General features: G+C 47.2%; 1 protein-coding gene across 8 annotated transcripts in view; it reads right to left on the reverse strand.

Moving 5' to 3' along the window:
- Window positions 1-722: 722 nt before the first annotated feature.
- Window positions 723-13,682, reverse strand: part of LOC121592145 (lactosylceramide 1,3-N-acetyl-beta-D-glucosaminyltransferase A) — a 32,501-nt gene continuing 19,541 nt past the window's right edge. For 7 of the 8 annotated variants that reach the window (XM_041913503.1, XM_041913499.1, XM_041913502.1 and 4 more), the window contains one exon: window positions 723-4,681. In XM_041913503.1, coding sequence (XP_041769437.1) covers window positions 3,227-4,681 — 1,455 coding nt within the window. In that variant the 3' untranslated portion in view covers window positions 723-3,226. Of the gene's footprint in view, window positions 4,682-11,714; window positions 11,936-13,682 lie in introns of those variants that run through there. The other variant, XM_041913507.1, reaches the window with a different exon arrangement.

The raw sequence follows: 13,682 nt of genomic DNA on the forward strand, positions 1-13,682 counted from the left end.
ACGTTGAGATCAAGGTGGGTGTTGCAGGTCGGGAAACAGATGAAGATTTGCTGTAACGAAAGATGAAAATTAGTTGATTGAATTTAAAACATTTGAGTTGCTGAGAGATTTGTTTCATTGTATCTCATTGCAGGAAGCAGAGCTTAAGGATGCACTGAAATCGATGCAATACACAAATCTTAAACGACAATCTCGAGATCAGAAGGTAAATCGTTGTGTGAAATGGCCAGTACATACCTGTTTCAAGCTTTTTTCTGTTTTACACAGGACTTCTATGACCTCGTCAATCTGAAGCTGATGATGGAATCCCCGAAGATAACCGCTTGTGGGCTTTTTGAAATAAATTTGCAGATATTCTATAACGTATGGCCGCCACAGTGCGAAAAAAACAACCGCCCTTGCACTTTTGATTAGCAGACGCTCTTATCTCTTTACAGGTATTTGCCGCCATCATAACGTACATCGTAATATTGTTCCAGTTTCGAGGGTTTGAAAAATCACCATAAAGAGAAAGGGCGTCCGGTCCCCTTCAGAGTGCACATTTGTTCATTTCGAGTACTGTTTACTATACTTCGTCTGCTGAATCACGTCAGCAATTAGGCATTGCGCTGTGTGAAGCATGATAAGAAATAAAGAGACTTTTTTGTGATACATCACCCACTTCTATCGTACAACTGCAAACACAAACAGGAAAAATAAAATACAAACATGAACCAACAGCATTACCTTTGCTCGCATTTACTTTTCTTCAGATTTGCTCTTTACTCTGCAACCACTCGTCGTTACACATTGCAAAAAAAGGAGATTACAGTTCCGGGGGTGATCTTCTTTTGTCTGCTGCTGCTCAGTCCCTGTTCAATATTCTATAGATCCGTCAGCCATTTATTTTGCCCACCTATTTGCGCGATAAACACTTTAAAATATATCAACATCTTCACAGTTGTTGCCCACCGGGGCCAAAAAATGTTTTCCACTCAATTTAAATATCGTTTTCGTTTTACTACACTCTTTCCGCTTCTCTTCGACCGCGCTCCTCTTTTTGCTACACTAACAAGAAATAGAGGATTTTGTCTAGCTACGTTAACGATTAGTTAATTTCTTATTTTGTTTTAGATAAATTTGCTCTTGTTTTGTTTGTTTAGAATGACAACATATTCCCTTGCTTCCGACTCTCTCTCTCTCTCTCTGTCTATCTCTCTTTTAGTTCGCATTTCGAAAACGAATAATATTGCAACACGAATTAGGGGAACAGGATCGCTAAGATTTTTTCTACAAGACTGCTAGAAACGGTACACAGGGGCTCGCCCCATATAAACCTTCTGATTAGTTTTAATGGAAAAACGTACAGAATAAAGATTTCTCATCACCGTTCCTGACCTCCACTCCTTACAGACTCCCTACGTCACTGCTATGTCCAGTGTCCGGATAGTGCGTACGGCGATACGTTTACTTTAGCGCTAGAGAATCGAAATGCTACGAAACAACGTTTGGAAGATTTTTACTTCGTCCTACTTCGTGCGCTGCAAAACGCTCGGTCTAGAGCAGTTACTCTTTTCAGAAAGGGCGAGTAAACGCGCATGGTTTTTATTTTATTTTGTAGAATTTAGATTGTACTCAGTTCTCGCTGGAAAGAAGGAAATGGAATAGAAAAACTGCCGGAAACCTATCCTGCTTATCTACATATATAAGTTTTTTGTCGTGTTTTAGCGCAATCGCACCTTTCCAGGCGCCTATTAACATTAAGCTACGGAAACGGTGAGCTTGGAGCCTAGCATGAGTTGTATTACTTGAGAAGAAAACTGGAACAGGAGAATCAGATTGAATTATGTGTTTGATTTTCATTTCTGCTACCCGTGTAGTGCATCCTAATAATCGGTCGTGCTTCCTGCTCTACACTTAGTCGTTTACTCCTTCAAGTTCTTAGGTTTTGAAACAAAAAACACTTCAAAAGCTTACACCAAAAGATTACTTAAACATAAAACATCCATTTTCATTTAAATTGACATTCTGCTCCTCGTACCAAAAAAAACTAAGCAAATAGTGGAATAGTTAGGCCAATACAGTAGGCTCCCGAAACGCTACGACATTCTCAATTCCGTTTGCAGGTAAGTGCGCTTTTAAAATAATACAGCCTTGCACAATAAAACCTAATCCTGCCACTTATCACAAAAATCACAAAACAACAACAACAGAACGAAGCTCTCGGATTGACTTTGTTTATGTACAACACAGGACGCTTGCTTCTTGAAAATAGTTTTCCATAATTTGGTTCCACTGTTATGCTAGTGAGCTGATGGTCGTGTTTCATGTTAACGTTGTTTTCCCTAGCAATGCATTGTGCTACTAAGAACCTTCCAACGGACGATTGTTCGCAGAGTGAGCATAATCAATTCGCATCGAACACCGTACAGCATTAAGGGTTTCATGCTACAGGCCTAGCTTTTCTAAACAGTCGACACTCTTTGTTGCTAAGTAGTAATTGTTCCTATTTGTTTTTTGTGCACACCGTTTCTGCTTATAGTTAATCACACAGTCTGTCTTGCGTCCGGAACGCGCACGTATCCTTTCCCTAGCTATAGCTGTGCGAGTCTTACGGTTTACAAATATATATATATATATATATATATATATGGCTTTCAATTATTCTCTAAATATTATACATACATAGTGAGTTTTAACTATCTCTCCTATTAAGATCTTTGAGCGTTCGGTTGCGTTAACTAATTCAAAGAAGTATCTCTATGCGGGGGTTTATCTTCGATCTGCTGCCCACACTATCCATTACTGGTTTTGGTTTAGATGCTGTCACTACACGGCCTAGCATGCACAACATGGTTGCGGTTCTTTCGTGTACTTTCATCTCGTCTTGAATGCGTACATGAGCAAATGTATGTTTTACGACAGTGAAAGAAGGGCCGATAGTTGAGGATCGCTTTAAAAAAGAGAAAATAATTCACTAAGAAAGACTCGAGATAGCCACAAAAAACTTTACAGCTTATAAGAAAATCATGTACAACAAAATTGCGACAGTAAAAAGGAAAACGATAACTCACTACATAAAAAAGTAAATAACGAAGTAAAACAAAGATTCAAAGAAAAGGCGACTAACACATGGAGACGACTAAGAGGCAGAAGTAACATCCATTTGCTCATGACGCAACCCTCGTGGGTCTTATCACAAGCAGTACGCGGGATTGTTGTCTCTTCCCCGTCAACCCTGTGCTTGCTATCGCCGAGGACGAACCGCTTCCCACAGCCTATCGATCTCATCCAGCGACAGGTTCGGGTTGGTAAAGAAGAACACCGCCCGGCCTGCGTCCACCCGGTGACCGAGCAGATCGCTCTTGGCCTCACTGTCCAGATACAGCCCATCCATCGGCGTGATGGTGACGTTCACCTGCTGTGCCACCGTGCCGGTAATGTGCACATCGTCGATCCAGAAGAATGGCTGCCGCTGCGCCTCCCGGTACAGCTGCCACGCCACATCGGGCGAGTAGAGGATCGAGTACCCGGGACAATGCGGCGGATAGTACCGGTTCGGGTACTCGCGCCAGCTGACGAACCACTTCGACCGGTGCGTCCGCTTGACGCTCAGCTTCGTCACCAGCTGGCAGAGCAGCAGGTTGCGCTGCGGCACCACCCGCTGCAGCGCATTGTACAGGATCGGCGTGTTGATGAACACATCGTCGTCCGTCTTGAGCACGTACTGTGCGCCCGGGCAGTGATACGCGAACCACTTCAGCGCCATCACGTGCTTGTACGTCATGTTGCGGTACGCATCGACGAAGTTGCCCTGCACAATGTCATCGTGCAGGCGGGACTCCCGCTCGATAGCGCGCTGTGCGGCGGCACTGCCCACTGCGCCCATAAGAAAGATCAGACGAGCCCGCGCCTCCGGCTGGCCCCACGTCGCCCGGATCGTGTTGCGCTTGGCCAGATTGTCCGGGGCCGAGTGGATCAGCACCAGCACTAGCGGTGCCGACGCACCGCCGCTCCCCGGCGAACGCGTACCCCATAAGGCATCGGCACGCTTAAGGCTACGTCTTCTCCTGCTGCCCGCCGTCCCCGTCCCGCAGTAATCGTGGTTGATGGTGAACTTAAAGTTCTTCAGATCGATCAGACTAGTGTAGTCATCATTTGGCAACGTGTCTCCTCCCCACGAACTAGCTAATGTTAACGATGCTGTTGACTGTGTACTACTGCTGCTACTACTGCTGCTGCTGCTGCTACCGCTGCTGCCAACCGTTGGTGCTTCCAGCGATACTAGCTCCGTCTCCTCCTCTCGGCCACGCACCCTGCCCCGGCCGCTCCATCGCACTCTGCTCGGTGTGACGGTGTCGCGCGTACCGACCGGAGACTCAGCAACGGCGGCAACGGCAGCCGCCACCAGCCAGCCGGGCGATGTTTGATTGGTCAGATATGTGCCACTGGTGCCACCATGGCTGTTGAGCTCTCTGCCTGCGTAACCGACGACGCCTGGTGGCAGTGCATCGATGGCGTTGTAGCTGCTCTCGTCATCGCTATCGTACGGGAGCTTTTGCTCGAGCTCGCGCGGTGAGATCTGCCATATCGTCAGCATGAGCATCAGACAAGCCAGCGCGCCAAGCACTGGTCCTGGCCGGCGCTCCAACATGATCGTATTATCAGCGACGCCTTGCGGGTGGACGCATTTTTTGATTTCCTAAAAAAAGGAGAGAATACGAAAGGATTTAGAAACTTATCGAGGTGCAAGTGAGCGATATATACTTGAATTACTATCATTTTTGAACCAGCATGGCGTTATTTCTAATTAACGTTAGAATAGTTCTACTCTTTTGTGAAGAGATTGCCCTATAAATTCATCGCACCATTGTATAAGGCTATACAGCACAGAGAACCCTACCCTAGGGCTCATCAAGTACCAATTAGTGTTTACTTTTTAATGAGAAGTCCTACAAAAATAGAACTCATCGACGCTTGTGTGGCAAGCAAACCATCTTCCTGGGGCTGCACCGTCATCATCTGCATCATCGCCCGTCCCTCCCGCGTGTCGCGTTGGTGACACAGTTTGAAGAAAAATCAATCATATGCAGCACTATCGATTGCCCTGAAATGGATCAAGTGTCTCGCTCGTTTCCTCGGCAAGGGAAACACCACATCCCCAGGCTCCCGAGTGCTGTGTCCCTGCCCTGCCCGGGAGTGTAAAACAAAGGCAAAACTTTCAGCCCTCGTGGGCAGGCACGTCGAGACGACTACACTGCCACTGACAGGACAAGGATTTTCCTGCAGCTCTGTGCGTGTGTGTATGTGCTACCCTCTCGTAACCGTGCCGTGCTGCAGCTCTATTCAAACACACCGAGGGGCGACGGAAACAATAGCGCACCAAACCCGTGGTGGTGCAAGATACGACTGCCATTTACTTGGTTGCGCGAGCGTCAGTTCTTCCCCCAAACCGTTCCCGTTTTTTTTTCTTCTTCTGGAACTCGTCCCTTCTTGCATGTTGTCCTACTCCCCCGGTAGAATAATGTTCCAATATTCACTTTCAAACAGGCACTTTCATCAAGGGGGCACGCTAAAGCAAGGCGTGTGTGTGACGAGGGAAGGAGTATCCAGGCCACAGAACGAGCCCCTCCGCAATTACTTAATTGAACCCGCAGCAATTATGCTCTGTGGATAAGAGAGAGAGACCGAGAGAAAGAGTCGCAGCCGAGGGGTTTTGCTTGAAAAGGAGTGCCTGCGCAGGATACACCAGTCCCGGATGCATGCGGCTCTGCCCGTGAACCCATTGAGACAAGCGCGCGTATATGGTAATGAACGGCCCAGCAGCGCGGGCGAAGTTTTTTGAAATCCGGGAAGTATTCCGAGTGCGCGGCATTCGACTCCTTCACCACCACGCAGAAGAAAAGTGCACTACAGTGCACTACAGAGCTTACGACACACACACACAAAGGAACAGTGTGGTGCTCCCTTTGCACAATGCAGCATGAGTTTCCCTTTACAGCATAGCCAACCATCTATCAAAAGGGAGTTTTGTTCTATTTAGCGCTGACATTAAACTGAACAGCGAAAAGAGGGTGCAAGAGCGGGGGCAATTATTGTGTTTTAATAGAGAATAATTACTTCTACCTAACTAACCGAACCAAAACATGGCATGCAATTTTCCACCTCCAAGCACTGTGTTTAGTGTTTAATAACATCCAAACTCCCCGCCCTGAGCCGTAACTCAATTGTAAGCGCACCTATAATTTAACCTTTAACCGTTCCTTGTGGCGCCCTCTGTAGGGATAGCGTCTTAAAAACGGCGTATCCGATTTTTGCTTGCGACAGACAGATTGCCCTCGCGCACTAAAGTTGCGTGCATACGTGCCCCAAAGAACGTTCAACGCACACACACACACACACACACACACATAATGCACCGATGCATAAAGGATTTCCCCCTCGCTTTTTCCCGTCCAGACAGTCGCACACCAACACAAACCGGTCAATTATGAGCCCACAATTATAGGGCTTTCGTATTTTTGCAAAGGACTAAGCAGTCGGTTTTTGTTTGCGGTAAGTTTGCGTCCCTCTCTCTCTCTCTCTCTCGACTGCCATGTACCTTTCCTACCCCCTCCTCCTCGTCCCCCAAGGACAGTATAGGGAACTCCCATACGACGACCACAAGGATGGGATGGGGGGATTTTCACTCGACATGTCTCGCCGCCGTCTGCAATGGCCATGATGGTGATGATGTCGCAACGACGCGAATGACGATGACGGTGGTGTACATACTGAGGGGGTTTCCGGCGCCAAAGCCCGTCCCATTCAATTGATTCTTCTTCGGGCGGGGAGGCGGCAGGTTCTTTTTTTATCGCTCGGCACGGTACGGATACACCGCACGATAGCTATAATTTGTGGACCCGGGGCTGTTCGTTAGCTCTTAGCCGGGAGCGAGGGGTCCGCGCAAGGACGATAGCGCCAAGGGGCCTGGACAACGGAGCAGAAGACAATAACAATACGGTGGCAGTAAGTGACCTGTCTTAGGGGAGGGAAATATGATGCCACTGTCATATGAAGCGATAGAGCATAAGGAGAAAGGCACTATACACACACACACACAGACAAAAAAGCCTCCTCCCCGAAAAGGTCATACAGTAGCGCGCCAGCGCAAGTAATGTTGGCGACTCTCTCCATTGCCTCCAGTTGCCATTATTTCTCCATACGTTAAGGCATTGAGATGCTTCAACCAGCACTTGGCAAGTGATAAGCCTTTTGGTTCAAGAATCAATTAAAGCGTAGAGTACAGGCAGGCGATAACAACACGCGAACAGGAAGTTCATTCAAACAATATAAGTATATTGCTTGTGTGCAGTTGGCAAGCAGTCCCAGTTGCGTCCCGGTCGGTCTAATCACCAACGCTGGTCGTCTCTCGCAAACGATGGCGGTGGCACTTCCGGTGCTGTTTCTTGTTCTTTCGCCGACAATATCGCCTTTGGTTTGGTCTGTTTGTGAAAGCAGAAATGTAGGAAACAACAAAGAAAGAGTTGCTCACGAAACGTCCCGACCCTCGCACAGTGCCCGAATTGAGAGCGGGAGGCCACAGGAAACTGGAGGAGGAGGAGGAGAAAAAAGGCTACCAAGGCTAACGGCTAGCAAAGAAAAACAAGAAAAACACACACACACAGTCCGATACAAAGCAATGTGGGAAAAGGGTTAGAATAGTCACAACATTTTCTCCGCACGCCAAACGCACGGACGGAGGAGCATTTTACCCTCCTGCTCCCAAACAAAGTGAAACTGGGGGGGGGGGGGGGGGGGTTGGCAAGGATGCATTTTTCATGCTCAACATGAATACATATGTATATGCACCAACGTTTACTAGGGAACGTTATTAAATTAGTTCATATCGTCATATTGAAGGAGCATTTTTTTCTTGAATTCAATGTCTGCAGTCTTGCGTAAAAAAATCAAACGTTCAAACCCATTAACCCATCGTTTAATGCTGCCTTACATTTGCGCTTACCACCCACCGAGTGGCACCATTGACTCATCATTTTTCAACTCCGTCCGTTTTCCGCCCTTCGCGATCCTTTTTTGCGAACGCTGATGGAAACAAACCCCCCCTGCAACGACCAACGACGGTTACCTATTTCCTGCAGTCAAGCGCCTGTGTGCAATATTGAAAAACAGGGGGAAAAACTGTGTTTGTAATTTCTTTAACGTACAGTCCCTTCGTACGCACGCGGTACGATGGAACCAGTATGTGGCCCCACCCATTTCTCTCATTTGCATCCAATCCCCCCCCCGGTGCGGGTGGCTTCCTGTGGGGCGTCCACAACGTTACGTCCTTCGCCACGAGCAGCACGAGAGAATGCACGCTAATGGACCGCAAACAATGTGCCGAAGCACAGAAAAGAATGCAACAACCTTGTCCCTTTCGCTTCAGGCACGAAAAGGGGGCAGTCTTGAGCGTCGTCGTCGTCCCTTTTTTGCCCTCCTGCTGTGAGGGTCTTTGAAATAGAATGCAAAAGAAAAAAAAAACCTCACTGTAATGACACATTTTGCAGAAGCAGAAGGATGCATGTACGTTGAAAATAGCAAAGCACATGTTTTACTCCTTTAAAAAAAAATGGTTTGTCTGTAGTATATACTGAGGCAAGATGGCGCAAGACACAAACAAAGCACGGTAAGCGCTCGGGTGCTCCTGGGGCATAGGAAGGTAATTGTGGTCGTAACCTCTAAAGTGTCCCGTTTGCCGTAGCGGAGAGAGTAGCGTATTAAAACGGAGCCCGAAGAAAGTACAGCTTACAATGTACGCGGCGCACTGATTGCAAAGGGTAACAATATCATCGTCTGATTAGCCTCTCGTAGGCAAAGCACGTGGTGGATCTCTCTCTGTATAGCACAGCACGTGTTGAGCGAGAGCATTGGTGAATCTAGTAGGCGCAAAGATCCTACGCAACCGTATTGAACTTCGCCAGATCTATTTTCAAACCAAACCCAAACCGGATGGGAATCGAACCACGCCCGTGCTTTACAACAAAAAAAGAAACAAAACAAAAAAACAAAAGCCACTGCGCCGCCAAATGGCACGTAAAATTGCATTTCCTTTCGCAGCAGCAAATAACAAAAGCTTTTCGCCCTTTCAAATGGACGGCGGGTTTTACTGCAGTCAATTAGAGTGGCAATCGATTACTTTCAAGCTGTTTTTATCGTTTGTGTGGCTAGTGATTTTTTTTTTTTTACTTTTTTGTGCTCGTCCTGCTCTGCTCTACCAATTCCATTAACTCGCGCAAAGTGCTCTTCCGGGGGTGCTTGGGCTTGGATGTGATTTCGATAATTGGATTGCAATTACGGTTATCGGCCGGGCAGGCACACTGTGTCACTGTGTGTGGATGAAGCGTTGAAATATGCAAAACAGGAAAACAAAAACAATACAACGGGCAATAAATAATGTGTGCCGTATTAAATTGAAATGAAGCAGTAATAAAAGCGGAAATAATAGAACTGCGCTTGAAAGCAATACAACGACACCCCCTCGCAGTGCTGCGGAGTTCTAGTAGAATAAATAAAGCAAAACAAACTGCACTCGAACGGAAAGCTTAAGCCGATGGATAAGCCACATTCATGCGCAATGATTCGTAGAAGCGTGTGTTAAAGGCGTTCGTTTTTATACATTTATTAGTTGTGCATAAAATGCGCAGAAATAGACCATTTTTTTTGCTCCTCACGCGTGGGAACCGCGATGCTGATGCCCCCCCCCCCCCCTCTCCACAATCACTGCACCTCACGCTAATGCAGTTTTACCGGAAAACCGCGTACACACAAACACACTGCACTAATGCATTAATTGCCGACACATTGGCCCCCACGTCGCCGCTCGCTCGGAAATGTTGCACTTGGCAGAACAGGCAGCAAACCCGTGAAGCTACTCTTCCGAGAGTAAAAGTATGCAAATGCAATGGAAAAGACAAACACACACACACACACACACACACACACACACACACACACACACACACACACACACACACACTCACAGCACACAACCGCCAATCTCCTTGAGGTTTTCCAACCGCTCGCACGCAACGATGATGGATGGGATTGGGATGGAAAACAAACAAACTCACTTTACATAGGAAGCGAGACAGGAAAAACCTTTGCTGCGATGATCGTGATCTTCGGGTGGCATAAAATTTGCATTGATTAGTGTGTGCGGAGTGGTGCGCAAACACCGAGAGTTAGGTGCAACATTGTTGGTCCCGCAGCAACTCATCGATAGGGGGGATTGGTAGTTCTGCGGATTGAGGTAGAGTTTCCCCTAATGCAAAAAAAATGAACGCGAATAGCTAAAACAAAGAACAGCTGCAGCTGCTGCATCAAACTGCAACACTAATCCACACATACACACATGTTCCTACTGTCCGGGACGGACTCCCACATGGGACCTCCGCCAGAGTGTGTAATTCAAATGTAAGTCCACACGGCTTGGGAGAGTTCTTTGTCTTCGTGGGTTTAGTGGGAACACAGCAAAACCGCACCACATGTGTCGTGGCAATTAGGGTGTCTTGGGTAGTGATGTGCTCACTGGAGCGCACCCACGATTCCGATCCGATTCCACCTATTCGGACTCAGGCTAAATGGGATCTATTAGATTCGGCCGGAGTCGGATTCTTCCGGAATCGTAGTTGCTCGGAGACGTCCGGAGTCACCTGGAGTCGTCCGTAGTCCGGTGCAATCTTGTAAACAGGCATTACATTTCGTTGTGTTTTTTGTCCTTTGCTTTACACTTCGTATACAGGCCTTTGACTCCGGCGGACTTCGGACGACTTCGAAAGACTCCCGACGACTCCAGACGGCTTTGGACGACTTCAGACGACTCTGGACGACTCCAACTCCGGACGACTCGGGACGACTCTGGACGACTCTGGCGGACTCCAAACGATTCCAGACAACTGAGGACGACTCCGGACGATTCCAGACGACTCCAGACGACTCTGGGTGACTTCGGAAGACTCCCGACGACTTCATAACCGAGCGACTCCGACAGACTCCAAACAACTTCAGACGGCTTTGGACGACTCCAAATGACTCTGAACGACTTCAGAAGTCTCCAAATAACTCTAAACGACTCCACACGACTCCGACTCCGAACAAATCCGTACGACTTCGGGCGACTCCAGAAGGTTTGGAACGACTCCAGATAATACTGTGCGAATCTACCTTTCGTCTCCGATTTTTTGCCAACAGTACCCATCACTAGTCTTGGCAGTTGGGAGGGGACCGGTTTAGAACTTGCAGACAAGCTGCTGCACTCACCCTATCCACCGTGTGTATAATTAAACTGCAGTTCTTAGAATCAAATAGAACCGCCCAATGACAGGGAGAGGTGTTCTCCATCTCTATCCAAGTGGTACAACAAATACACACATTTCAAGCAACGGGTATGAACAGTTGCTCAAGTGAAACACTTTGTCATTTATTTACGCCTTTTTTTTTTGTTGACGTGTAAAGGTAAAACAACTTGCCAGCTGGCATATTTAATTTTTAAAACCCTTGTTCAACCAATCAGAAGTCATCTCGTGGTATTGAACTGTATATTTCCCTTTTATATTTAATAACTTAAATAAATGCTTTTGCCTTTCAATTATAAAATTCTATTTTATACAAAAATACAACAGAAAAAACGATTCTCTATATCAACGGTCGCTGCAATTGATTTGTAGTTCCTCATGTTTATCTACATTACGTACCCAATCGAGCACCTTGCGCCAACCTTCTCTACCTTCGTCTGCAGCGTACTTTTACGACGCCAAACGATGAACTTTCCACCTTCCGGTTGAATTATGAAGCATGCCACGCCGCGGAAAAACTTTGCAACCGTATCGCCATCACATGTGTGCCCCCCACCCGGTACACGGCACTACTGGCACTACTGCAAACAAGCCGCCTCCTACGATCGACACATACGCGCGTCTTCGTTATCATTTACTCCTCCCAGCTCCCCCCCCCCCCCCCACATGCGATGTAAAATATGCGCTGTCCTATTGAACTTCGTGGCACAGAGGAGGAGTTTGGCATTTCTATTACCATGGTTTGCTGTTCGGGAGGGCTTTTTTATGATTGTGGCAATTGTGGCCGTTGTTGTGGATGAGTATTTTACCCCATCCCATGTTTACCACGTGGTCATTAGAGCTGCTGTCAGGCACCGGGAGGAGTTTGCCAATCGATAGCACACTCGCGGTAGCGCAAAAATATACAGCCCACGTGCGCAACATATGCCAACCACCGACACACACACACGCACACGCGCACGTATGTGGAGAGAGTACGATAAAGCAAAAAAAATTAATACGCAAAAACGTGGCTGCCGCGCAAGAAATTTCCATTTATCAATCGTTAAATCTAGCGCTCTCCCCATCGACCTTCGAACCATTTTTGACCCAAAGAGGGGGCTAAGAGTATATTTTAACGATTTTTCGTCCTGCCACCACTTGCTAGTTGCACAGGTGGAAATTTGTTTGGAGAAGCAACGGGTGCTATGGCACACACACACAAAAAAAAGGTTGAAGGTTCGCCTGAGGAAGGTCAATCGAACACGCCTAATCGCGCACCACCACTAAAACCACCTTCTTCTTTTTTTGGTTGGGATGGATATGGAGCGCCACCAAAGAGAGGAAGTGCGAGAGGTCAAACCTTATGCTAAGGTCAAAGAGCAAAGAGGGGAAAAGAAATTTTTCCCTTTAACGTTCGTGTGTGTGTGTGTGTGGTTTATTGCGCTGATTTACCGAGAAAGCGACGGAAAGCAGCGCAACGTTGGTGTTGTTGGCTTCGATGGAGCCTTCTCTCCGCCGTAAGGGCTGCCAGAATGGGCGATATTTTGGCAAACGTTTCGCCAGTCCCAGACATTCTGTCCCCGAAACCGAACCGGTGGAAGGTTGTTTTTTTTTTTGGGTTTCTTTCTTGTCCGCCTGTGCCTGGGGAGCCCAGCAGTTAACCCGCGGCACAACACAGCACCCAATGCATTGGGTGGCGCGCGTTTTGCCCGCCAAAAAACGGCAAGTAAAAACGGTTGTGTGCTTCGAGCACGAGAGCGATAAAATAAATCGCCACTGCCAATCGTGTTTAATGCCAGAGATTTGGTGTCCAGTGAGGCAATCTTGGCCTAAAAAAAGGGAAAGAAAATAGAACTACTAGAAGAACGCATTGAAGTTTCATTGCTGGTGAGAACGTGTGTACTTGACAGGCACAAATTAATTGCGAAATTTCTTGCCCACAATGATGAATTAAATTCAAAATATGCAATTTAAGCTGCCCACCGCAATCATCGCCGCATCCATATTGAGAGAGAGAGAGAGAGAGAGAGAGAGAGAGAGAGAGAGAGAGAGAGAGAGAGAGAGTGATTTAATTGCTTCCGTCAGTTCCCCCAAAATTATGCAAATTCTCCCCAACTCTCGCAGGCCAAATCTAATGGACAGGAGACTTCATTTAAATCAATCGGTAAACATAGGAAGGAGTAGTGAGGGTTTTTTTGCTTTTTGTTCATCCGTGATAATCAAAACCGTGTGTGTGTGAGTGTGTGCTTGCGGAAAATTGGAACACACTCGTACACTACCATCCATCTCCACAAACGCCAAACAAACACACGCAACGCAACACAGAACCCCATCATCAGCTGCCTGCTGCTGCTGCTGCTCCAGAGCATCCAGAGCATTTGGTGA

This window comes from Anopheles merus, chromosome 2L, assembly GCF_017562075.2.
Source record: "Anopheles merus strain MAF chromosome 2L, AmerM5.1, whole genome shotgun sequence".
NCBI lineage: Eukaryota > Metazoa > Arthropoda > Insecta > Diptera > Culicidae > Anopheles > Anopheles merus.